Here is a 27,632-nt window from a genome sequence, read left to right as displayed (position 1 = left end):
AACCATAAGGACTTCGCTGCTTCTGAAGCACAACCCAAGGTAAGCGCGAAATGGTCAGAGATCATAGGGTATGGAGTCTGAGAGCCCCGGGTTCAAATCCTTCCTCTGCCCCACACCATTTGTGTGACCTTGAACATGCTACTTAATCTCTGTAAACCTCAGATTTCTCCTCTGATTATTGCGGGATTCAGGAAAAAAGTGCTAGATATACCACTATTACTTAGTAAAAAGTCCATGCTCCTAAGAGGATGAGGCTAAGGATGAATAAAAGACAATTCATAAACAAGGTGCATGCCATACTGCTTACTAAAATTGCTTAACATTTATTGCTTCCTTTAGGATTAGTAAATTTTAAGTCTCCTGAGATACATACACTAAGAATTGGAATTGATTAGACTCCATAGTAGGAATGGATCAAACTCTCCTTGTTCTAAGTTTCCTCCAAAAGTAGTAGTTATTTTATTCTTCTTTGTCCTTATACAGATATATTTAGTGAGACCTACCTTATATGCCTGCTCTGACAAACCCCATGTAAAGTACATCATCAACATTCACGGCCCCCTTGCATAATGAGGTACAGTCAATTACCAGTGAGCCATGCCCGTGCCTGATGGATGGGGAGACAATCCCTACAATCTCCCCAAAGGTAGAAATTATGGTGATTTGTTTCTCTTGGCTTTGTAGATTTTTTTTTTTTTTACCATATACTTGCAATTGAAAAAAATAAATCTGGTTATCTGTGAATTTCCAAGAATTTTATCAAAATGATGAAAACATACTGTGAAGACACAAGTTAAGAGGAGCCTGATCGTTGTCTGGCTTCCTTTTTGTGCCTTCGTATTCTTCAACTCTTCATTGAAAAGAGACAGCATCTCTTCACCAGAGGGTAAAAATACTAAGTACAGAGGATAAGCTATAGAGATAACCTTCTGCTGAGTCAAGATATGGCTGAAATTTATGCCAGGAATTCCGTTCACCACACTGGACGACTGATTCTCCGCAGCCAGGCATCAATCGTAACAGCTTCTCCATTGGCCAAGGTCAGTGTTTAATGGTGATGGTTTTGATTTCAGTGAAGAATTCATAAGAGTCCTTGGCTCCTTCTCTACCCACCCCAGAACTCTTCATCCCCCCGAAAGGCAGGTTCAGCTCTCTGATGAGCCAGCAGTTGGTCCAGACCAAGCCTGACTGTAACTTCTTGGCCACCCGGTGGACACGCCCCACGTTGCCTGACCACACCGTGGCGGCCAGTCCATATTTAACGCTGTTGGCTCTTTGAATCACTTCCTCTTCACTATCAAAGGGGACGACACACGTCACTGGACCAAATATCTCTTCCTTCATGCAGCAGGACTCGTCCTTAATGTCTGTTATCACCGTGGGAAGCATGAAGTACCCTGCTTGATTCCTGGGGGGGAGGTTTAACTTATCCACTCCCTCACCACACAGAATTTGGGCCCCTTCCATGCGAGCTTTCTTGATGTAACTTCTGACCTGGAGAGGTAAAAAGCAACTTATCGTTTGTCTTCACACAAAGCAGAGAAAATTCAATATTTTTGAAGCATCAAGATGTATAAGGTCGTTCCCCCCCAAAATCTAACGTTGATTATATTTTCACTCAGCTGCTAAGTAAGCCTGAGTGCAGAAGTGCTCTAACTATTATCTGGGCATTCAGCCCTCATAGATAAGAGGAGGAGAGTTTTTTATTTAATGTCTAAGTGCTAGGCATGCAGATAAATGCTTTTCTCACATTCTCACATAATTCTCTCAAAACTATTAACTGCGTATTATTATCCCCTATTTGCTGATTATATAGTTGAGCCTCAGAAAGGGTAGAGGGTTCAAACGGATAATAAACAGTAAAGCTAGAACTCACACTCAGGTATATTCAGTAGTTAAACACACAGACTAATATTTTCTCACTTTTGGGGAGACTATGTCCATTGCAGAAAATGGGAAGTTGAATGGTGTATAAGACTTAATTAAAGGCCAGGGTGCCCTTCAATAGCTGAGCTTCCAGAACAAATAATTTCTAATGTCTCATCTCAGCACTGATTATATTGTGAAAATATATCTAGGTAATAGAGTAAAGCTCACAATAATGGGAAATAAATTATGTAATAAGTTGACCCAGTGACTCGGAGATAATGACAGATGGTTTTTAATATTGGTTATAGAAATGACTCATTATAATAATGGTATATCTATTTATATTTGAAAATGTTGTTGAAGTCACAATGATACACTCTTCTACCCTTGAGGGGCATTATAAGCATAGGAGAAGTAGAAAAGTAATCCCCAAAATTAAAAGTCTAAAACAACAGTCAAATAGTACATCAAAGGCAGGGTAAAGTTTGGAATGATATTTTGGAATCCTACGGATTATCATTTATCTATCTGAGCATTCTGCCCCAGTATCAGATTAGTACTCCATGGTGGAACTATATTCATTGTAGAGCTATATGTTTGCCATGTAAAAATAAAAAGATAATGTTGTCTCATTATTAATTTTGCTTCAGTTTATAGAACACTTAATAAGCCATGAAGTCAAAGACATTTGAAAAATAGAGCATTTGGTAGAGCTTTATATTCTCCACTATTCCTCCTCCCCAACATGAACAATGATCTCAAAGCTTTCCCAGAAAAGCTCTCGTTGAGTTTGTGGGTAGAGTCCACAATAGATCTGGACTTTTCCTTCCCCAACTCTCTTGCTCTTTTGAAGCAACCCGGTCACATTAATTAAAAGACGCCAGAGGCAGCATCCTGTGTGAACAAGGCGAGTGCACATGAGTCTCCAGAGGCCCCTGCTGGATGCAGAGCCAGAACTTTTATCAGTGATTCAAACCGTGCAAGGAGCGCTCTGGTTTTAGATGATTATGTCTAAACAAAATTACATGATTCTCTCTTTGAAGCTCTTGGGATAATAAAATACCAGAAGTGTCAGTTTTCAAATTGTGAACTTATCAAATTATTTAACATATAAATTACACACTAAACTGAATTTCTTTTCTAGAGAAAGTATCATTGGATGACACAATGATATCTACACTTGCAGCCCAGGAAAACCACTTTGTAACTGTTAATGTGCTATAAAATGCAATGAAATATTCTTATAAAACCTTTTCTTGAGAGGAGAGAGCAGAGAGTAGTTAGCACTTAATATTGAATAGTTTTGGCCATAAAATCAAAGCATAGAGGTTAGAAGAGTGGGCTCGGGAGCACAGCAGTGCTCAAATCCCAGTTCCTCCACTTACCAGCTGAGGGATTTTAATTACTCTACGCCTGGACTTCCCTGGTGGCGCAGTGGTTAAGAATCCATCTGCCAGTGCAGGGGACATGGCTTCGAGTCCTGGTCTGGGAAGATCCCACATGCCGCAGAGCAACTAAGCCCGCACGCCACAACTACTGAGCCTGCGCTCTAGAGCCCGTGTGCCACAACTACTGAAGCCCGCACGCCTAGAGCCCATGCTCCGCAACAAAGAGAAGCCACCACAATGAGAAGCCCGCACACCGCAACGAAGAGTAGCTCCCACTAGCCACAACTAGAGAAAAGCCCACACGCAGTAACGAAGACCCAATGCAGCCAAAAATAAATTAAAAAAAAAAAAGCTCTATGCCTCAATTTCCTCACTGGAAAAATGGGATTGACTGTGCCACCTATTCATAGGGTTCTTGAGAGGACTAAATAAAATAATATATGTAAAATACTTAGTGTGATACCTGACACATAGTAAGTCTTTTGAAAGTCAGCTGCTGTCGTTTGTGTTGATGTTGCTGGTGATGGTGATGATGATGATGATATAATGCACGATCTGACACTCACGAGCTAAGAGACTTCAGGGATGTTCCCCACTGTGTATGTCGGGGTGCGGGGTTAACTGACAGAGGAGGACGGGAAACCGCAAGAGTGGACCTTAGTTAGACCTGAAGCCTGGCCTTATTGGGGGATATACCCGTGAACTTCCTCTGTGCTTCCCCCCGCCTCACTGTCAACACTCAAGGATTCTCTCCCTCTGGTTATTTGCATCTTTGGAAGGCTGGCCTAGAGCCAGATTCTCCAGACAGTCAAGCAGGGAAGGATTCTGGAGAGTCAAAAGAAAAACAAAAATGAAAACAAAAAGCAACCCTGTGAAATAGGCAAGGGAGATTTTTCTGCATTCCCTGAGGATAGAATCACCTGCCATTTCCTGTGGGTCCGTGCTGCCGTCCTGGGAACCTACGAAGTCACACTTGCACTTAGGAGCCCTTGGCCATTACAAAACAACTGTCACAGCCTCTAGCTGGATTCTTCTGTCACTGCAATCCCACAGGATGGAAACAAAGATCCCGTGGCTAATTTGATTTATTTATTTATTCATTCATTCATTTATTTTTGGCTGTGCACGGCATGCAGGATCTTAGTTCCCAACCAGGTGACCAGGGATCAAACCCGTGCCCCCTGCGGTGGAAGCACGGAGTCTTAACCACTGGACCGCCAGGGAAGTCCCTTAATGTGATTTGGAGAAGACAGAGACCTACTGCAGAAGAGGAGGGGTGGAATGCAAAGATGGCAGCCGGCCCTTCCTTGGCTCACAGACCCCAAAGCTTCCTGGCGAAAGGCGAGGAAAGACCACTGCCAGTGGAGTGTGCCTGCTGCCGCCTTGATCCCAGATCACGGTTTGGCACACTGAACTGAAAAGAGTCACAGCCTGAAAAAGACACACATACACTTCCCAAGCTGCTTCCATTGGCTCCCTCTCAAAGGGCAGAGACACCTAGGGCTTCCTCACAAGACCTGAGCTGAAAGCCCCCCATCAGGGGCCCACCTGGTGAGAGACCCAGAGGGTAAAGCTGTGACTCCTTGCATCCAGACACATGTGTTCTGGGCGGAGTAGTAAGGATGGCAGGTGTCCAGGGACCCTCTGAGCCACAGCAGGATGGTTCTGAGACTCTATACTGGGGAGGGGGGGGGACCGTGAGCAGAGCTGAGAGGAGGGATCTACCTACAGGACCACAACCCAAGGGAAACCCCACAGCTACCCGAAGCTCTATGTGTGGTGGGATAATGGAAATACCATCTTTATTGTTCTTCCTTAAAAAATAAAAATAAATGGCTTATGATAAACACTATTTTTAAGTTTGTAACAATGAAAAACTATTTTTAACACCGTGCAAAATCTTCCCCCTTAGAAGCAATAGAACCGTGGAGCTTTCTGTGATGAACTACCATCTTTCCGAGATGGACTTCTTAAAAGGGCAGCATATGAGCTCAGCACAACCGGGCTTTAAGTCACATCCTCTTGGCTGTCTCGTTATCATGGGGCATCATCTAAGGGGCACCCATAGGACCTTGATTACCATTCTCCACTGAAAGGAACCAGGGCTCAGTAGACAGAGGTCCTGTTGCCCGTGTGGGGCAGAACAACTCACATGGCCTGAGGCTGCTTGCTGTCAGAGAGCAGAAATGCTTCGGGGAGGGCCTGCGCTGGAGCTCAGGAGGGCATTGGGGGGGCAGGCTAAAGAGAGGGCCCCTTTGGGCCAGCAGGGATACGCTGAGCATCACAAATATTGTATTAAAGCCCACAGGCGTTACAATACATTGAAACCTGGTGAGCCTGTATTTGACCCAAGTTCACTATGTGAGGAAAAAGGGACAAATACTCAGAGTACAACAGAGAAAAGCCCTAACCACCAATAGGAGTCAATGAATGGCACCAGTTTCTCTCACACACAAAAGACAGTGTGTGTGAGACAGTTTCTCTCACACACAAAAGACAGGGGGCTACAAATCTTTCAACTGCTACAGGAAAGTCAAATACTTTGATTTGTTTCACTGATACACCTCCCCTCATTGGGGAACTTAAATAGTTATTATAACAGTGCCCACGATGGAAGAACAGTTTCTCTGCTGAGTTGATAAAGAGAACTTTGAGTCTCAGGTGAATGGTGAATTGCAAAGGGGACCTTAGATGACACCATGGCCTGAGTCTACTGGAAGATGCTTCTGGGAAGTTAATTCTGTGCCACAGAAAGCATTCGGGAACATGCAGGAGGTTATTTTTCACCACTTATTTGCATGTGTGGGCAGGTAGCACACATGTGTCTAGAACAGCCAGATAAGGGAGGACAAGGGAGCCTCTTGCACCTGGTGATGCCTCACTCCACGAGGGTGGGAACATCCACAACTGTGGGTCCACCACAGGCACTCTGGGGATGGCTGCCCATGTGCCTGCAGTCTTGTAGGTGAATTTGACTGGAGGAAAACACAGTCATGCTGGCCGGTCTCACTTTAAATAAATGACCACATATTTATTTAATGTGATCATAAATGATCACAGCTCCAGGTGAGCCCTTGGAGCTGCCCCGGCGACAACACGGTCACTTCGAAGCCCATTCTCTCTCCTGATCTCCTGCAAGACTATCTCACACCTTTTCCTCCTTCTTGAAACCTTCAACACCATCTCCCCTCCTCACCCTGCTTCCCATTTTACTGAGAAAACAAATAAGAAGAGACCAACAAGACTGAGACTACACCTTCCCACCTACGGGCATCTGTGCTCCACACTACAGCGAAGGTAAAAGTTAAAGCGTAGTAAGTCTACCAAATCTGTGCAGGGTCAGAGAGTTCTTCAAACTTAAGTAAAGGTTCTGTCCCTCACTGGTTAACTGATAGGGGTGTATTACCATTACCCTTGGTTGGCCTGAGTTACTACAGCTGAAAATGAGGTCTTTTTAGCTCTGAAATTCTATGACTTATTTTGGGAGTCCCATCAGGTAATGAATTAAAATGGCCTTGAAGACCCAAATTCCATAAGCCATCCAGAGAACATCAATGGCTTCTCCCACGGAGGTCCCCCCAACAAGTCACCCCACCAACGAAGGGCCGCATCATTTGGATTGGATTCGTACTTCTGGACTCCCGTTTGCTGTAAGCCAGAGGCAGAACCTTACTGCCTGGGGACTGACTGGGAACATCTACCGGTGGAAATCCCTGCCACTCTCAGCCCACATCATTCCCATCACCTGACCTTTATTCTCTGCAATTTGCCTTCCTCACTCTACTGGTGGCATCTCTTTACTGACTTCTCAAGTTCATTTATTTCATGTAGATGCTGCTTTAACCTGGACTACATTTGTGTATTCATCTCTAACATTTTCAGACTCTGTATCCAGAGACAATTTCCCACAGATCATAATTATTAAAAAATAGGGTAGTAATCAACAGTATTTCAAAGCACAGATGGTGTTATGCCTCGTGCTGAGCTCCTCTCAAAATAAGAACTCTTTCTGTAACTTACACACAGGGATTTACTTACTTTCTCCAAATGAGCTTTACTGATCAGAGCTCCCATGTCGGCTGATGGGTCAGAGGGAATGCCAACTTTCCACATTCTGGTAGCTTCTGCAAACCTCTTTAAAAATTCACTATAGATGCTCTTCTGGACAAAGATCCTGCTGGTGCAGAGGCAAATTTCACCCTGCCAAGAATGACACATGAGGACAATGACAAAACAGGAGGGCCCACTCCTTCATGGATAGATCACCCTGCACTTCTGAACACCTGTCACGTATCAGGCACTAGTCTGTACAATGGGAGACAGTGGTAAACAAGATGAAGTCTCACCATGTGGAATGCACTGTCTTATGGGGAAGACAGGCAATAGCACAAGTACAGCTCAATGAACAATATAACTTCAGGTTGTGACCAAAACAATACAAGAAAACTAAGCAGAGAATGAGAATAGAAAATAATGGGGGGGTGCAGCTTTTACTCCCTTTTATTAAAGGGAGTCCTGGAAGGCACTGGTGAACAGGGGATATTTGAACTGACCCTTGATTGACGTGAAGGAGCTGGATGGATGAAGATCTGAAGGAAGAGAATTCTCAGCAGTAAATGTAAAGGACCTGCCACAGGAATGAGCTTGGAGTGTGTGAGGAAAAGCAGGAAGGTGAGTGGGGCTGAGGGTGGGGATGGAGGCAGGGACAAGGGTCAGAGGGATGTAGAAGACGAAGGCAGGAGGTGAGGAGCGAGGCAACATCACACAGGGTCTTAAAGGCTCATAGACTCACAGAGAGCTTGCATTTTATCTGCAGTATCATGAAAGGACCATGGAAGGCTTTAAGCAGCAAGACGATGGGATCGGACTTACATTTTAAAATGATCATTCTGGCAGCTGTGTGGAGAATAGAATTGGAGAGAATGAGAGTGGGAACAGGGGAATGTTAAGAGAGCTTTTCAGACATTCAGATAAGTGGAGGTAGCTTGGACCAGGCAGGATCAATGGAGATGAGAAAAGTGATAGGAGTCCACTGAGGTTAACAAATTCTTAAAGGGGCATGGGACCCCAAAAGTGTAAGGAAACTGGCATAGATGCTCTGGAGAAGTGATAGGATTCCGGATAGATTTTAAAGATAGAACTAACAGGACCTGTTGGTGGATTAGTGAGGTATAGGGAAAAGAGAAAGTAAGAACAAGGATGAGTCCCAGATTTGGGGCCTGAGTCTCAGAGTGGATGGTAGTCTCTTCCCTGGAGAGGCAAACACAAGGCGGGGAGAGCAGAGGTACCGCAGGGAAAGGAGAGGGAGGGGAATCAAGAGTTCTGCTCTGCACAGGTTAAGTTTCAGATGCTACTGGACATCCAAGTAGAGGTACTGAGTGTTCCAGGGAGAGGCGCTAACAGATTTCTGAGTGAAAAATCATCCTTATCATCATTTGAACATAACATCTAATAGTTTACAAACCACATTCTGGACTTGTCAGTATTGTGTATGTATGATTGTACATATATGCATAAATAAATATTTTCATCACATTGATATTTCATCTTCACAACAACCCATTCAACAATCAGGAGAAACAAAGTTGCCCAAGGCTCCTCCATGACGTTAAGTTAAGAAACTTGCTTGAGACTGGTTCAGGTATTTATTTCTAAGTGTGCGAATGTATTTGGGATGCTTTGGGGAGGGATAATAAGGTTTCCAGGAGCTAGGACACCTGGACAGCAGGAAAAGACTGGGAAAACTATAAATAAAGGAATGGGGAAGCTTGGAGAAGCAAAAAAGAAGTCATCACCCGATAAAAGCCGTGTAACTCAAGAAGAGGAGTTTGCTGCACAGGAGACGCCACAGGGCTTCTGAGTGACATTATGATTGAACAGATAGTCAATGGAGTAACACAATGTAACCATTCTCCTTGCACTGAAATAGTCCTGGATTGACTTACTCACCCCAGTTTTGCACTGTGATGCAACGGATCCAGCTTGACAGGGCTACTGAGTTAAAAACAAGCAAATAAACAAAGGGGAAGAAAAAACCCAGAGGATATACCTGGTTGGCAAAGCTGGACCTGACTGTTGTGGGGACACACTCTTCCAGGTTGGCATCTTCAAAGACGATGGCAGGATTCTTGCCCCCCAGCTCCAGCGAGAGCTTCTTGCAGTGGGGAGCACTCAGCTGTGTGATCCGCTGGGCCGTGGGCTGGCTCCCAGTGAAGGAGATGAGGGGCACCTCCGGGTGGGACACCAGGGCCTCGCCTACCCTGGGCCCCACTCCAAACACAATATTTACCACACCTGGTGGAACACCTGGATGGGAAGCAGTATCGGTTTCAGTGATTCTCTCAGTATGTCGAGGACTTCAGGTTACATGGAGATTCTCCTTCAAAGTTCAACGGCGTGAATGGGGTTGGGAGGGAATGTTAACGGCTGTCTCTGGTTCAGTAGCAAAACAAGGACTAGAGCATCACCTGTGCCTATGCTATACCCCGGGTGGGATTTCTCCGGGGGCTTTGTCCTAGAAAAATGCAGCGTTGAACATTCTATATATTTCATTCCATAGTATTGACTGGGCCTCAGGGGCTGAAGATACAAATACATCCTCAGGCAGGTCGGGCCCCAGGAGGGAGGAGAGCCCTGCTCCAAGCTGGCATCTGCGACTCACAGTTCAGTGGGCAAATGTGAAGAAGACGGGGCATTCATGCACTAAAGAAGCCAGAGAAGAGACTGACTACCTCGGCCCAGGGGAGTGACGGAGGGCTCCCCCAGGAAGGTGAGTCTTGAGTTGAAGGTCCGGCTCCCCATGATACGGATGCACCATCACCCTCTAAGACTGACTGACCAAGAACACCCCCGAGTAGGTGCCCCAATCTTTTCTATCACAAAACTCTACTGCTCCATATCTGCATGTATTCATTTATGTGTTTTATGGGTTTTCCTGTTCATTACATATCGACCACTAGAAGGTTCTCCAGCCAAGGGCAGACATGGGGGTCTGTGTTTTGCCTTTCATTGTATCCACTGTGCCATGGCCTACTTTGCCATATAGAATGAATACCCATTAAAAAAATTTTTTTTAACGCATCACATTTAAAATAAATTAATGATAGCCATTATCAAAAAATCTGGAAACAATAAATGCTGGAAAGGGTGTGGTGAAAAGGGAACCCTCCTGCACTGTTGGTGGGAATGTAAATTGATACAGCCACTATGGAGAACAGTACGGAGGTTCCTTAAAAAACTAAAAATAGAACTACCATGTGACCCAGCAATCCTATTACTGGGCATATACCCTGAGAAAACCATAATTCTAAAAGAGTCATGTACCACATTGTTCATTGCAGCTCTATTTACAATAGCCAGGACATGGAAGCAACCTAAGTGTCTATCAACAGATGAATGGATAAAGAAGATGTGGCACATATATACAATGGAATATTACTCAGCCATAAACAGAAATGAAACTGAGTTATTTGTAGTGAGGTGGATGGACCTAGAGTCTGTCATACAGAGTGAAGTAAGTCAGAAAGAGAAAAACAAATACTGTATGTTAACGCATATATATGGAATCTAAAAAAAAAAAAAGAAAAAGGTACTGATGAACCTAGTGGCAGGGCAGGAATAAAGATGTAGACATAGAGAAGGGACTTGAGGACACGGGGTGGGAGGGGAAAGCTGGGGCAAAGTGAGGGTAGCATCGACATACATACACTACCAAATGTAAAATAGATAGCTAGTGGGAAGCAGCCGCATAGCACAGGGAGATCAGCTCAGTGCTTTGCGATGACCTAGAGGGGTGGGATAGGGAGGGTGGGAGGGAGGCTCAAGAGGGAGGGGATGTGGGGACACACGTATGCATATGGCTGATTCACTTTGGTGTACAACAGAAGCTAATGCAGTGTTGTGAAGCAATTTTACTCCCATAAAGATCTATTAATAAATAAATGAATAAATAAGTTAATGAAAAAGAAGATATAATGCTACATATGTATGCTATTAAAATAATTTTTATGAGAATAAAAAATAAAAATAAAACATTTAAAGAGTACCAGTAAACGCTCACATTTATTGGGTACTTCCTGTGGGTTGGTCATTGCTGTAAGTGGGCTACACCCTTTCGATCTCCCAACAGCTCTGTGAGGTACGTCGTATTAATACATTGATTGATTACGTTTCCTTGAGCTCCGATGTTAATAAGTTAAGACCTATCTACTGGCCAGTATTTCTCAGAACCATTTTGCCATTTGATCCAGACACTAATGAAATTTTTCTAGATAAATCTGCCTTCTACCCTTAAAAGATTCTGGTTATAAGAGAAAGAAGGCAGTTTAATTGGCAAATAACAATTCAGTAAAACTCAGAGTAGGTGGCTAAGAGACAGCAAAGGGAAGGAAGCCCCTCCAGTGCCAGGATGTGCCTGGGTCACGACGAGGAAAATTTTAAGCTTAAATAGAGCAGAACCAAAATTAATAGGAAGGGCCAGAAATCTGCCGTCAGTGGACACTTCAGGAATGAGAGCAAACGTTTGGTGCCCCCAAGGGAAAAAACCAAATATTTTAGGGCTCCCAAAGAGGTATTCATGGTGTACCTATATAAATATTCGATGATTTTATTTCAAAGGAAGTTCATTTACCAAGTCTGTTTGAATGCCACGGACTAGAGGAGCTAGCTGTCGAAATACCCAGAATGCCTTAGCAGGTCGTTTTAGCTTTCTTTTCTTACACTATTGCAAGCTTCTCTTAGAGTGCTCTAAAGCAGAATTAAGTGATGTAATTCACACTCCCTCCCAATCCCAGTGGAGAAACTGAGGGCTCATGTCAGGGGCAACTGGACCATCATACTCTCAGTGTTTGTTGGAGGAGGAAAGTTTGGCAAAGCCAGCCCAGGGAGGGAGTGGGGATGGGAGGGAGGGAAGGACTGTTTTGGTACAATAGGTTTATTCATTCACAAGAATAAGAGCAATGCTGGGTAAATAAATGGAAACATAAAACTCTCATGCAGACCAGGTTCTGGGCTATATGAAAGAAGAGGGTGATTAGAAAAGAGAAATCACCATAGATCAAGATGTAGCTGAGGGGCTTCCCTGGTGGCGCAGTGGTTGAGAATCTGCCTGCTAATGCAGGGGACACGGGTTCGAGCCCTGGTCTGGGAAGATCCCACATGCCGCGGAGCAACTGGGCCCGTGAGCCACAACTACTGAGCCTGCGCGTCTGGAGCCTGTGATCCGCAACAAGAGAGGCCGCGATAGTGAGAGGCCCGCGCACCACGATGAAGAGTGGCCCCTGCTTGCCACAACTAGAGAAAGCCCTCGCACAGAAACGAAGACCCAACACAGCCAAAAATAAATAATTAATTAATTAAAATAAAAAAGATGTAGCTGATTTTAGGAGTGAGTGGTCTCTGGAACACGGCTCTGTGGCACCCTCCCCAGCTCCCTGTGTATCCAACACAGGATGAAAGCAGAGCGGAGGCCCCACTTCTATCTCACACCAGGGAACCGGCAGTCAAGAGGCAGGGAAGAAAAACACCTTGGACCTTTGCAGATACTAGAGATTCGATTTTGCAAAGAAAGGGATAGAATGCGGTCTCTTTTGTAAGGGAGGGATGGCACGTTCTGGGACAGGAGGGAGGTAGGGATGTCCATATCATGCACCTTCCAGAGGCCTAGGGCAGCCGTCGACATCATCCCAAAGGTCTAGGCTGGGTGGCCTCATTCCTCCATAGGATACAAGGGAAATGGGCAGCTAAACTAGGGTCATGGGGCCCAATGCTCTTCCCTAAACGGGCACAATCTAACCTGTCATCTAAACCCTGGGGTAGGAACTGGCTCAACTTTCCTGGAAGCCAATGTGTATGTTTTTGCTTTGAGAGAAAAGGCATCCAGGAGAGAGACGGGCTCTCACCAACCACCCCTTCTATGGATCTAAGTGAGCCCAGCAACACCTCCTCTGTGGGCTTGAAGGAAGCGAGCACAGCAGAGGCTGACAGAGCCTGTTCCCCGCCACCTGCCCATCATTCCCACCCAGGCTGGGCAGAGACATGAGCTGAGGGCCTAACAGTGAGGGGCTTCCTGTGGGTTACAAGCTAGAGCCTCCTGCCTGCGACCTTCCAACCCTGGTGCGGTGTCGGCTGAACACTCCAGGCGAAACCGGGAACACACCCTCCACGTTTCAAACCATCAGCAGAAGGAGGACAAGGAACCATAGTGAATCAGCATCTCAGCAGTGGTTCCAAATGCAGGGAAAACTGAGGGGTGTCTATTCAATTCTCTTGAACATGGGCTGTTTCTCTTAGGCATTCTATAGCTGTGCAAACCAGAGAGGTACCTAGCAATATTCTTCTTTTCATCAAAATCCACTTGTGGTTCAAACGTAGGATTTAAACTGACTATTGGAGACACTGTCTGGGGCAGGCTGGTGTCTGAGTTGATCAAGCTCTTTAAGCCGTTTGCTGTACTGCTATCCAGTGCTCAGGGGACTGCCCGTGGAGCCCCTGCAGGAAGGAGCTGTCCTGCGGGATGAATAAAGGAATCAGTGGGCACGAACCCCGTGGACGAAGGGGATTTCTCAGAAGAGAATCAGGGAAACAAAAAATCAGAGATGTCCCTGGGATCTGTTTCGGTGCTGAGCAGATTTCTATCCAAAATAACTTTTCAAATGTCAGTGACCCTATGGTGGCTGAAGCCTACAAAACATACATCTCCAAAGCCGACCGCGTGCCCCCCCTTAAACCCCATCTCCCGGTTACCTGCTTTCTCCAGAAGTTTGCACATCATCCACGCGGTCACAGAAGTCAGCTCGCTGGGCTTGGCTATCACAGTGTTGCCAGCAGCGATAGCTGGAGCCATCTTCCAGGTCAGCAAGTAGAGGGGCAGATTCCAGGGACTGATCAGACCAGCTAACAGAGGATAACAGAAGCATTGCCAGCAATGACATGCCCCTCAAAGCAGATGGGCCAGAGAGGCTTTAGGAATGAAAACTCCTTCATGCTACACCAAACTTCAGCTTACTCTTCCAAAATCCCAAACTTTTGTAGCCAACTTCAGGGAACTAATTCTAAACTGTATTACAAGCAGCTGTACCTTTTAAAACTATAATCAGGAGTACAGTTTACTCTTTTCTTGATGACTTACAATTATATTTATGAACAACAGCAATATAAGTTCTGGGGCTAAAAGACTGCCACCTTTCCCTAAACATTCTCAGAATGTGATCAGTTTTGAGATTTGTAGACTGATCTCTGCACTGTTTAAACTTCTCCCTCCTCATTATCAAACAGGCCAGCTACTATTTCTTCTAAATTTCTCCATCTCTGTTTCTAATCTCTTGTGGATTGAGACAGAAAATCTCAAGCTGTTCAGAATTTTTTGTAAAATAAGAGCAATAGGTTCTGAGACTGTGAAATCCATTTTAGCTAACCCAGAGTATTTTTTAATAAAAAAAAAAAAAAAATCTTTCTAGGTTCTCATCTGTACCCTGACCAGATAGGTTTGCTGGGTAAGTAACAGAACCAACATCTACAGTGGGTCTCCATGTAACATTCTGAAACCACCTAGGCTTCTGACCATAAAACGTGTAAAAATAAAACCTACATTATGAATAAGTAAGTGGATTCACCTTATTTTATACTCTGCCCTCAATCCTGAGCTATGAAAGTGAACATAGTTTACATTATTAAATTTCCCACTGAAAAATCTGCTCTTTAGGGGATAATATTTTTGCAGCATAATGTACTAGCATACTTCTTAGGAGGAGGTTTGAGCTTTTATAATGCCTTGAAAATACCATTTCTGAAGGGCTCAGGTAAAATGTTCCATTTTCTTCCCCTTTAACTTACCTTCTTTTATTCTATCATAAAACATAACTAGTAAAATATGGACGGTGGTTGTTTTTTTCTCAGAGGAAACAGTGCCATCTAGTGGACATTTTTAGTTATTGCAGATATTTATATGTCCTCTAAAGGGCAAGAAGCAGAGACATGAAAGAGGGAAGTAGATAATCCAGTCAAGGCTTATTTACCATGTACCTGGCACTGTTCTAAGTGCTCTACACTTACTAATTTACATAATTCACATAAAGATATATAAAGATAAAATTAAACCATCCTCCCAGTTTCCATCTCAGGATACTGAAGCACACAAAAGTTAAATCATTTACCCCACACATAACCTAAAATCTATGATCTTAACCACAACGCTCTCTGGAAATAATTTTTTTTTTTTAATTACAAGTGACAAAAAATCCTGGATTGTGAATTTATAATCAGTATCATTCTTTTTTTCTGTGATTCCTCCAGAACAATGTTCCAGGAATAACTAAGGAATTTGACACAAAGGAAATAAACTAGAATTGGATTTTTAAGGGCAATTAAATTTCAGATAAAGTAGAAGAAATTTCTACTTTCCTTTTTTTTAAGTCTATTCCTTTAGATCAATTCTACAGGGCTGACTGAGCAACTCTACGTGCAGCTGTGGTCCAGGCTTTCACTGCAGCACCTACCGATGCCCACGGGGGTCCGCACCGTGTAGTGGAGACAGCCCAGGTGGTCCATCTGTGTGCACTCGGACGTGTGGTGCAGGATGGAGGAAGCGAAGAACCGGAAGTTCTGTACAGACCGGGGAATGTCCATGGTTCTCGCCAGGGTTAGGGTTTTCCCTATAAGAAGTCAACAAGGGCACTGTCAGTGTTCTTCACCTCGGACTGGGAGGAGGCAATACCACACACGTATCCTAGCTCACACTGAAGTAGCCTCTGTTTCTTCCAGTCTGGGATGCGCATTCCTTGGTTACAGAGATCGTTGATCATAGTTTGATAAAACTATGAAACAATTAGATGTGAGGTTATAAGATGAAGTAGAGGGGGTTAGAGTTGAGTCAAATAATCTTGTTTTGTGGAATGAACAATTCATAGCCATCATCAGGAATTCACCAGATGCTATCACTTCACCCACACCAGCTCTTTCAATTCAAAATCACCAAGCTTTGGACATGCTACAGAGGGGTTGGAATAATGGGTGTTAAGACAGCTGTATTTGCACATCACCAAAAAAGCACGTGATGATATTAACTGTCCCCTCAACACACAGTGGAGTCACTAAGATGGACACATGGCAGAACCACTGATGGGAACCTGGCACAGGATGCTGTGTGGCCCTTGCTCACCCATCATGTGCCCCATGCACATCCTAGATATATGCTTACATGGATTGTTCCTTAGTTATCTTTAGTGATACAGGGAGACTCTGCAGTGTCAGGAAGCATTTTCTTCTTAAGGGTTTGGAGTCAGGCTGCTTCTTAACTTTAGGCTGCTTTACAGCCCGCATATAAACTAAAAAGATCTTGGCCTTTTCTAAGATCTTTATCATTACAAAGATTTACAGACATTTACTCCATTACCCTGACTTCTGGGAAGCAGTTTAAAAAATTGGGAAATTGTGTTGGGAGTGGAACAGTGACCAACATATCGGAAATCTTTCTAAAAAACTGTGTGACTGCTCTTCAAGTCATCTTTGCTTTTAAAAAACAAACTTATGTTTACCAAAGGGGAAAGGAGGGGGAGGGATAAATTAGGAGGTTGGGATTAACATATACACACTACTATATATAAAATAGATAACCAACAAGGACCTACTGTGTAGCACAGGAACTATATTCAATATCTTGTAATAACCTATAAGGAATAAGAATCTGAAAAAGAACATATATATGTATATATACATACATACATACATATATAAGATAATTTGAAGAGCTGTCACATGTATATGTATATGTGTATGTATATATGTATATATATATATATCTGAATCACTGTGCTGTACACTTGAAACTAACATATTGTAAATCAACTATACTTCAATTGAAAAATAAATATCATGCCACAACTACTGAAGCCCATGAGCCTAGAGCCCGTGCTCTGCAACAAAGAGAAGCCACCGCAATGAGATGCCCGCGCACCGCAACGAAGAGTAGCCCCCGCTCGCCGCAACTAGAGAAAGCCCGCGCACAGCAATGAAGACACAACGCAGCCAAAAATAAATAAATAAATAAATAATTAAAATTTAAAAAATAATAAATGAATCACGTAGTGAAAAGAAAAGAAACAAAAAAACAAATTTGCTTTGAAACTCTCTACTTAGAACTAGTGGAGGGTTGCACCCTCAGCCCTCATTCTTCCTCTCTCCCCATATCCATGCCCTTTGCCATATATCTTTGCAGTTCCCTCCACCAAATATACAGTGTATTTATTTCCCTGCCTCTTGAACTTGCGTTGGGCCTTGACTTGCTTTGGCCATCAGAATGAAGCAGAAGCGGGCCAGTTGCCTCGGCCTTCGGAGGCCTTGGCTGGTTTGGCTTTCCATCCTCTACCACTGCCGTGAGAAGCACGTGGGTGGGCTAGGTGATGGGTCCAAGGGGCTGGGTGGGGGTAACATGAAGAAAGTGTCCTGAGTTCCATCCACACGGTTAAGAGGCAGGAGATCAACTGACAACCTGGAATGAGCATGTGAACCACCCGGAGGATAGTGCGTGCACTTCCCCGGCTCCGCTAGAGAGAGCGAGCATGGGAAAGAGGGAAGAGGCCGGCACAGGTGCCTCTCACCTTGGTCCCTGGATTCAGCCTGGGCCAGCTCCTCCAGGGACTGTTCCAGCAAATCCGCCAGCCGCTGCAGCACCTGCGAGCGCTCCTGGGGGCTCCGGGAAGACCAGCCCGGAAAAGCTGCTCTGGCGGCCTCCACCGCGGCTTCGATCTCGGAGGAGCAAATGGAAGAGGGTCGCCTTAGACTGTTGCTGCCGAGGGTTGGATGAATCCAGAATCCACAGGTCCGTACATGCCTAACGTTTTTTCTGCCTAATTTCAAGTATTCGACACTCCCAGTACTGAGTCGCCCACAAAGTGGTATTTATATGACCAGCAAAGCCGGGGCACCCCCAAAAAAGAAAAATGCTCCATTTTGACCAAGGTATCCAGAATGTGGCGATAAGAGAATCTATTTGAGCAGCAGGTATACGTTTTCAATAATTTCAAAATATAGAAAATTTCTGAATATCATATGAGAAAGGAAACTTAATTAAGATGTATGGAATCTCTAAACTCTTAATGTATGGAATCTCTAAACTCTTTTTGACATACTTGATAAAGTCTAAAAGTTTCTTTGAAATCACATCCCGGACTGTCATTTTCACTTGGAATGACTGATCATATTATTTATTTATTGACTAATTTTTATATATAACGGAATGTGCTAAATGCTTTACACAAATTATTTCATTAAATCCCTTTTAAAATTCTGTAACATGAGTATTGCTAAGCCTGTTTTACAGATAAGGAAACTGAAACACAGAGAGCTCAAGTAATTTGCCAGAGGTCACACAGCTAATAAGTGGCAGAATCAGGATGCAAACCCAGATCTCTGTGGCTCCCAAGACCACGGCTGGCCTGCTATGGCATAACCACAGTCCAGTCCCCTGCCTGGCTCCGCCCAATGGAAAGGTCCTCTGTTGGAGAAGAGGGCATCTGGGGTTGAACAGATAGCTTGGGGACCTGGTTTTAGAGCTAAATCCAAAAGGAAACAATGTATAGGAAGGTATCAGCAAAGCCAGTTCATGGAGGCGGAATGAATTATCAGGGCTTCTGCCGTCTTTCTCCTCTCTTAGGCAAACGTCTAAGCAATGTCTTTTCCAGAGATGGCAAATCCAGAGGCTGTGTCTCTCCCTTCTCCTCTCTCACATGCATGACACTTATAATCACTCACAGCTTTCTTCCACCACTGGACCCAGGCTCAGTCTCAGAATCTTTTTCCACAAGCTTCCGGCATCTTTCTTGTATTACCTGATCTGACAATTCAACTGCCCTATCACCCCAAATTGGATCTACATGCCTTCTCGTTTTCTTTATGTGAACAAAGTCGCTTTCAGCTGAGCTAAAATAGGTATAAAAGGATTCTCATTTTAATTACAAATGTCTGGAAAGTTGATGGTTGACGCCCTGCTGCCAGTCAACAAGAGGAGGGTTCCTACCTACAGCAGTCAACGTCAAATCTAATCTTCCTATAGTTGTCGATGCAAAACTCTGATCTTTTAGAAAAGCAGAAAACTCAAGTCCAGTCATATTTTCTAAGTTGTCCTATGTCACATGTCCTACATCCATTTAATGTAGAACACATATAATGTACTACATACAATAATATTAGCAAAAGATAATACTTATAAAGCATTTACTATATGCCAGATGCAAAGGGCTCTACATATATCAGTCTGTTTAATCTTCAGAACAACACTCTGAAGTAGGTATTATTATTATCCCCATTTTATAGATGAGGAGACTGAGGCGCAGGGAGGTTCAGCTGTAGGTCAAGAACATAGGTATTAAGCGGTGCAGCTGATCTCTGAAGCCAGGCAGTCGGACCCCAATGCTACAGTGCAAATGCTACTGCGAGTGTGTGTGTGAGACCACTAATCTAAGCATGCTGTGATCTGTAAAATAAGGATGATGATAAGAGTCTTATTTATCGGTTATGACTCAGATTTGGGACAATTTGTGTTCAATGGCTTAGTGAATGCACAGCACAAAGCAAACGCTGAATGAATGGGAGTCCTGTTGACAGACTGGCAGCACTTTCTGTGAGTGACTTTTGGGGAAATTGGGCATGTGGCTTGCATGGTAACCATATTTTTCAAGCCAGAAAAACCTGGGATTTATGGTATCAGATGGAACGTTTGCAAGCTGGATTGCTGGGAAATCCAAAATATCTATTCCTCTGCGAGCAGGTGTATCCATCCCTCATTCTCTCTTCTGCAAGGGCTGAGCCATTCATTAGCTGCAGAAAATATTTCACCTGAATTTGGCATACTTGTCCATTTTAACTTTACTTTGGAAAGGATTCTGAGACAAGGAGGGCTGGAAAAGCTGGATTTCCCACATCTATCCCAGGTCACTTGAAGCAAACAAAATTGCAGGTTACAGTTTAACCAACAAATTAGCCAATATTTGCAAACTTTAATCCAAAAGTCTAAAGGTTTTTTTTTAATGCAAGACAGATTTAGAATATTATTAACAGTAGAGAAAGAATAGCTTAGTTCTTTTTTTAAAAAAACCTTGCATATAATACTCATTTACATATGAAGGCTACAATTATCTTTTAAATAATCTAGTTCTTTGTGCCTTAAAAAAATAAATTAAAATCCATTTAATTTGAGCATAAATCCATTTAGATGAGTATACATTCATCAGCCACATTTATCACCCCAAATGTATTTATACTCTCAGTGCAATAACTAATCAAATATATCTCAAATATTTTACAAAACTCCTCAATAATATTAATTCTACATCACTGAAAAAAAGTTTTAATGTGTGCGCCATTAAGTACTTTGAGTAAGAAAAAGTAGTGTTAAATTTAACTTCAAAAATATGCAGGAATTTGATTCTGCATTTCATCATTCAAATGATTGGTTTTACTTTACTAGATATTTTGAAGACATGAAGAATTATTACAGGATAATATAAAATAAATCCCTGGGTTTTAAAATTTTGTTAATTTTTGTGAAGTAATGCCTTTTTTGGAAATCCATGAATATAATGGCAAATTTAGGCAACACTTGGTTGAGAAAAAGGATCACTTAGTAATACTGATCATTCTTACAAATAATGCTTTTTACTAGGCACCCATCAAGGAATGTCTGTGAGTTGTGGCTTTGTGTTAGGCTACCTGGATTATTTGTTTCTGCATATGGTAACCTGAGATTGGTGCCGTGTATCATATATACCCAATTACAAAATAAATCTTCCTAGAACTAAAAATCTTTCTTCTGCTAATGTTTAACAATCCTACACCATTTCTCAATCCCCTTTGCTCCCAGAAAATTAAGTTACCATAAATCACCAACAGGCAAAGTAGATTTCAGTCTTCTCTGAGTGAATATACTCACCTCTTCTTTTCCACTGTTTGGCACTCGGCAGTACACTTCCCCTGTAGAGGGATCATAGGAATCTAGGTATGAGCTACAAGGTAAAAATTTCCCATCTATGAAATTTTCCAGCATCAAAAGGGCCCTTGTTCCAGCCATAGGAGAGGACATGCCTGCCCTTCCCCTTGGCGTTGCTCAGGGAGGCTATCCCCCCACTCTCCCGACTCCTGACTTAGTCTCCTCCTCACTTCCAGCCCCAGTGACCCCATCTGCCAATCAGTGCAAGTGGGAGGTGACCTGACATTCTCCGAGAGTTTTTCAGTCTCCAAACTCCGAATGAAGAGAGTTCCCAAATATTTCACAGCTGTCCAGTACGTTGTGAGAAATGGATAATAATATGTTAAAGAAACATCAGCTTATGTGTTCATGGCCCTTTAAAATGGTCAAAAGGCATGTGTGTGTATCATTTTACTGGATTCACACTATAAACTATTCACTGCTCGAACATTGATTAAGTGCCAGGCCCTGAGGCAGGTCTTCACATGAATTTACTCATTTATTCCACACAACAATCCTATAGAAAGTAAAGGTCATTACTTCCCCTCTTTTGTCCTCGGAGAGGTGAATTTGTCCAAAATTGCATAGTTGGTAAGGGTCCTTTTGTCTCCAAATCATGTGCTTTTTCCTCAGTGCATCACTGCCCTCACCCTCCGAGGTGGCTGAAGGCAGACTTTCTCTTTCCATCACCCACCAGTTTCTCTCTGCCTTGGCTGCCTTGTTGCTGAACTGTCCATCCTAAAACTAGGGCTGCCACCGCAGCCCACATCTTCCCAGATGTGCCATGAAGATGACGGTATCAGCCCAAACTATATACAATGTATGTAACACACCCAGGACTCATGTCCATGATGTATATAAGAAGTTCTACAAATTGGTAAGAGAAATGAACAACCCCATAGAAAGGTAAGCAAAGGATATGAAAAAGCAACTCATAGCAAAGGGAACACAGTGGGCTAATGAGTGTGTGAAAGGATGCTCCGCGTCACAGTTAATCAGGGAATGTGAGAGACAAAGAAGACGGGAAAAGTTTTGTTTTTTTTTTAAATTGAAGTATAGTTGATTTACAATGTTGTGTTAGTTTCAGGTGTACAGCAAAATGATACATATATATATACACTTTTTCAGATTCTCTTCCCTTATAGGTTATTACAAGATATAGAGTTCCCTGTGCTACACCGTAGGACTTTGTTGCTTATCTATTTTATATATAGTAGTGTGTATCTGTTAATCCAAATTCCCAATTTATCCCTCTCCCCTTCCCCTTTGGTTACCATAAGTTTGTTTTCTTTGTGAGTCTGTTTCTGTTTCGTAAATAAGTTCACTTGTATCATTTTTTTAGATTCCACATATAAGCGATATCATATGATACTTGTCTTTGTCTGACTTACTTCACTCAGTATGATAATCTCTAGGTCCATCCCTGTTGCTGCAAATGACATTATTTCATTCTTTTTGTGGCTAAGTAATATTCCATTGTGTATATGTACCACATCTTCTTTATCCATTCATCTGTCAATGGACATTTAGGTTGTTTCCATGTCTTGGCTATTGTAAATAGTGCTGCCACATTTTTTTCATTTATTTCACCATTAATTTACTAATACATATTTAAGTGGTTTCAATGTGAGAGAGAGAAAAGGGATCTTCTGAAAGCTAAAAGCTGGCCTGGCACTCACAGCTGGGCCATGGTGTTCTCCTACTGAACACTGACAATTCCTAAATCTCTGACATCAGACAAGGTTATTCTGTGCTCCTGATGAAGTGAGATACTGTCGTCACACCTGAGCACAGACCAAAAGGCACCGTGCAAACCATGAAAATGACTTAACATCGCCCTCTTGTGGTCAATATGCATGACTGCTGCTGCTTTACTGCGTTCCATTTCTCCTACCCCCAGATGAAAATTGATACCCAACTGCAGAATTACTCCCACTTTCTGACAGTGCCCAGTCCAGAAGAAACCCCTGCTCACCTGAGCCCTCCCTCCTCATTACCTACATGTGCTCAGTTCTTCACACCTTCTTATGAGAAGCACCTAGACTCCACGGTGGTCTCTCTGGCTGCAACAAGCATCAAAATAAAAATAATTCTGACTACGGTTGTGTCCTGGGGGTCTTTGACTGATGACATCAACAAATGATGGGCATCAACATATGCTTGCTAAAGAATTTTCTACCATGATGTCCCCATGATGTCCCCAGTCTTAAAGTGTTCAACTACCTCTTCATGATCTGGACATTTTAAATCCTGCCTCCCCAATCCCTTCACCCTCTCCCAGAAGGACATCTTTTGAGACTCTTACCCCGCCTATAAATAACGTCATATGAGTGATGAATTTGTGAGTTTCAGTCCCTCTAACTTTGAGTTTTATATATTTAGCTCCTGTGTCCCTTTGTCTTTTGGAATTTAGCGCTGCAGAAAACACTAAAGCTAATGTTTTGTTTCTTTGAAGATGACTTTTGGGGGAATTTTGTTTTGTTTCCAAGATTGGCTTAATCTCGTTGAAATTCCTTTGTGATGTTTTACATAAAATATGGTGCAATCTTGGGTTCTTCCTGTTCATCATTTTCACCTACCTGCATTCTAGGAGTGGTTTCCAAGGACAACCTCTACATCAACCCTTCTGCAACTGTTATCTATTTTACAGGCTTCACTGAATGTTTAAATTTTGCTATTATGATTTAGGCTTCCATGTAGTCTCTTCTAACCTGTTCTGATTCTTTTCTCAGCTCAGCAATATCCCCTTACATCTCACAGACACCATGCAGCAGTTATTGAAAGAAAACTTTTGTTTCCTGCAATACACCTGAAAGTAAGCTTTTTGCCTGCATGTGCTCAGGTACTACCGATTTTGCCACAAGCCTCTTATTTCTTAACCATCTTTAAATAAAAAGAAATATACCCAAGCCCAGTACTGGAAAGTACTAATGTGTCAGTTACTCCCACCATCTCATAGGCCACCTGAGAGCTAGGAGAATCCCTAGCAGCCAGTTGATTGCTGGTTCCCTTTCTGAAATGCAGGCACATTTGAATCTTCCAGGATCCAGAGGGTCACGCCAGCTCAAGAAAGACTCCAAATTAGAGCTGAGGTTCACCAGACAAGAGGACAGACAGAAGCAGTTTTAAAGTTTGCTTCTAACAAGTTTTCTCTTTCCTTCACTTTAAAAAACAGCCCCTTCACACACAGCATTATAATAGAAATAAAAGCTTGTAATTTTCTGACAATACAGATGTAAAGAAATGAAAATCCTCCATAATGCCACCACCAGTGTTAATTCTTTCACTCATTTAACAATTGCATGTGTGAAGGACTACACCAATTGCTGAAAAAGAATCAGAAGCAAAACAGAAAAGGTCTCTTTCCTCTTGGGACTTACATTTCAGCGGAAGGAGAAAACATTAATTAATCATACAAGTCAATATAAAATTGCACCCACGAAAATATTCCAAGGAGAGAGACAAGGTCCCACTGAAGCACACAGTAACCCATTTTCCTTTAACTAGTCAGAGGCCGGGGGTTCCCTGAGAAAATAGCAATGAGCGGGTACCCAGGAGCAGAACGCAATGTTCCACAGTGTTCTAATTAATCATTATCACATAGAGTTACATGGTTCATCTCACCCCTAGTGTGTTCGTATTTTTTTTCCTTTTAAAAATCTTGAATATCTTTGGCATTTTCAAAGAACCAGGTTGTAAATTACTTGATCCGTTATACTTTTGCTCCGCTGGCAAGGTTCTAAACCTAAGAAGGCCTTTAGGTGTCTTCAACAAGGGTTACTGCTGGGCTCCTCATCTTGCCACTTGTACCCATACCTCATGTCAATGTGTGGTTCTGCTGGCTTGTGCCCCACTGTTAAGATTCTCACTGATGTGGTTCTTCTTACTGGGAGTGGGTGGGTTCTAAAACATGGTTTTTACTGTTGGTGGGATCTTGATGTTGCTACTTTGAAGGCTAACAGCTGCCCTGTTGGATGATTTTGCCAATGCAAGATCTGCCCCCTCACTCCACCAATTCTGAATTGGTAGGAGATTGTGGTTACGGGTTGGATTAGTTTAACTCAAGAGACTCTTTTATAGGAAGTATTACAATTTTACTTCAGTATTAATGGTCCCCCCTCCTCACCTAGCCCCCCATCTAATGTTGTCTTTAGGGTGCATTCCTCCTGAATGCTTTCACACTGTTAATTCTCATTTGTAGTTTGTAGTGCTGAGAACGGCCCCTGGCTGAACTGTCGGCCCCATGACGACCAGCGCTCCAGAGCTCCCTCTGTGCATGGATATGGCAGACTCGCATTAGGGATGAAGGAAGGAATGTTTTCCTATTTACATACTTCTGTGACTATTTTAGAGGGAAGTTGGAAAATAATGACCCAGGAGTTTTTATTGAGCCTTCTTATCTAGAAGCTTTTTAAAAAATTAGCTGTATAATCCTAATTCCAATATATCTACGTTTCTAATTTTATATTTTTACATCATTTTTAAAAAGCTACTAATATTTCTACCAAAAAATCTTGATTACATTATAAAATGAAAAGAGCTTGACTAATGATCACAACTCCAAGAAAAAAATATGCCCTAGAGACAGAAAAGAGATACATCAAAATGTTAGCAGCAGTAATATTGATATTTAGGCAATATTACCATGGGTGAGTTTTATTCTTTACTTTTCTGTATTTCCCAAATTTTCTAGAGTGAATGATTACATTTTAACAATAGTTAAATTATTACTGATCTGCATATTTATGGGAGAGAAAAAACTATGTCCAGAAATTGTTTTCTAAAACAATATTTGAGTTTCTAAAATTCAAATATTGTCATAAATAACGAACGTGTGGAAAAACACTAACAAGTCCAAACATGGATCTGAAATTTTTTTAAGCCAGGTTACCATAGAGGCAACTGATCCAGTGGAGACCCATGAAGAGTCTCGGTAAGAGGACAAAGCCACTTGTGTAAAGAAACAGTGTGACCATAAATAGGAAGAAGCAGAGACAAGAAGTACCTGAAGCACAGTGACCCAAAATGGATGTACTATTTAGTATGTTAAGTGTCAGGGGGAGGATTTCAGACCAAACCCAAGCTTGGGCGTGCTCGCCGGACATCTTGTCACTTAACCCCAACCTCCCACAGTGGGTTCTCTTAATATTACCACCCCTCAACAACAATCAATTGTAAACATAATGTAAATAAAAAGATCACTCTATCACAATTTAGGAAGGAAGAAGTAAACTCATTTTTACTACTGCTGCTACTATTTGTTTTACGCTAAATTTGTATTTAAAATTCTTAATGCTATCATGATCTTGTATGCTATACAGAGTGGATGTTTCTTGTTTTTGCATCCCACCCCTCCCCCCACCCCCAATCCATTTCCCCTTCTTCATAGCATCCTGAATTTCCTTCCAACCCTTCCATAATTCTCAGCTATGCACTTTGGGTGATATTCACATCACATCTAAAGGATGCCCCAAGGAAAGAAATTAAACTCAATTATAGTCCATGGTGAGATGTTTCTAGGACTTCTGGAAAAGACATGTTCTTTTAGCCTGTCCTTGCCCTTGATGGAGGGTCTGAGGATCTAAGTGTGGAATCGCAGGGGGTTCCGTATGGAGTCTGAGGGCAAAACCAACACTGGAGAAGGCAGAGTACAGATTAGTCCTCGCCTGACACTGTGACTCGAGCAAGACCAGCTGAAAGTCAGGGCTACTGCAGGTCTTTCTTTTTTGCTTAAGTCACTTTAAATTAGGTTTCTGTCAGTTGTATCTGTTAAATTTCTGACTAATATAAATAAAACACTTTCTTGCCTCAGCAAGTTTATGCTCAAGTGACAGCTACACATATACTTTTTAGTAAAGAAATGTGCTCACCTTGTGATCGTCCACCAAGCAGCACATTCATGTTCTGTACACTTTACCATATGGATGTTATTCTTCAATTAAGAAGCAATGCTGTTGAATATAGTAAGCCATCAATATATAAATCACACCATTTCCCAATATAAAAAAATTGTATCATATGGTCCATCAGAACACTGTCCCCAGCCTCAGCTGAGGACAAAATCCACTCGAAAGCAATGGTACCCAGGAGGGAGCTCAACAAATACCTGTTAACTAAATACACCTTGGAGTTTGTTGAAACTTTAAAGAAAAACATGACTCTTACTCATAGGGGACTTACAGTCTACAAGGAATATGAGATAAAGTCATCATACATGTAATTATAAAAGTGAGAATGGGAAAAATAAAATTAAGTTATGGTTAGAAATGGATGAGATTAAATTTGATCTGCTATTAGGATAAAAAGCAAGAATTCAGGTGAAAGAGTGGGGAAACCCTCAGGTGAAAAAGATCCCATAAAACCCAAGTCCTACTTAGAATCTCATAAACATTGAAGAAACACAACACATTTTGTTG

The 27,632-nt window shown here is 42.5% G+C and overlaps 1 protein-coding gene across 1 annotated transcript; it reads right to left on the bottom strand.

The window, feature by feature from the left end:
- Positions 1-685: 685 nt before the first annotated feature.
- ALDH8A1 (aldehyde dehydrogenase 8 family member A1) lies at positions 686-21,384 on the bottom strand. The gene is made up of 7 exons (XM_036871539.1): positions 21,181-21,384; positions 17,852-17,999; positions 15,752-15,907; positions 14,001-14,150; positions 9,307-9,563; positions 7,296-7,457; positions 686-1,494 (listed from the first exon to the last, which is right to left on the bottom strand). The coding sequence occupies exons 1-7, from the start codon at positions 21,328-21,330 to the stop codon at positions 1,042-1,044; spliced, it is 1,476 nt and encodes a 491-aa protein (XP_036727434.1). The 5' UTR covers positions 21,331-21,384; the 3' UTR covers positions 686-1,041.
- Between the last annotated feature and the right edge of the window lie 6,248 nt (positions 21,385-27,632).

This window comes from Balaenoptera musculus, chromosome 12 (assembly GCF_009873245.2).
Source record: "Balaenoptera musculus isolate JJ_BM4_2016_0621 chromosome 12, mBalMus1.pri.v3, whole genome shotgun sequence".
Taxonomy (NCBI): Eukaryota; Metazoa; Chordata; class Mammalia; order Artiodactyla; family Balaenopteridae; genus Balaenoptera; species Balaenoptera musculus.
Note: the sequence above shows the minus strand (reverse complement) of the source record. Positions and strands in the feature narration are given on the sequence as shown.

Excerpts from the sequence above, each read along its gene's own strand:
- ALDH8A1 (XM_036871539.1), bottom strand. The coding sequence starts at position 21,330 with ATGTCCTCTCCTATGGCTGGAACAAGGGCCCTTTTGATGCTGGAAAAT. Across the intron at positions 18,000-21,180 it reads CAAACAGTGGAAAAGAAGAG|ATCGAAGCCGCGGTGGAGGC; the intron begins GTGAGTATATTC and ends TGCTCCTCCGAG. Across the intron at positions 1,495-7,295 it reads GTAAAGCTCATTTGGAGAAA|GTCAGAAGTTACATCAAGAA; the intron begins GTAAGTAAATCC and ends TTACCTCTCCAG.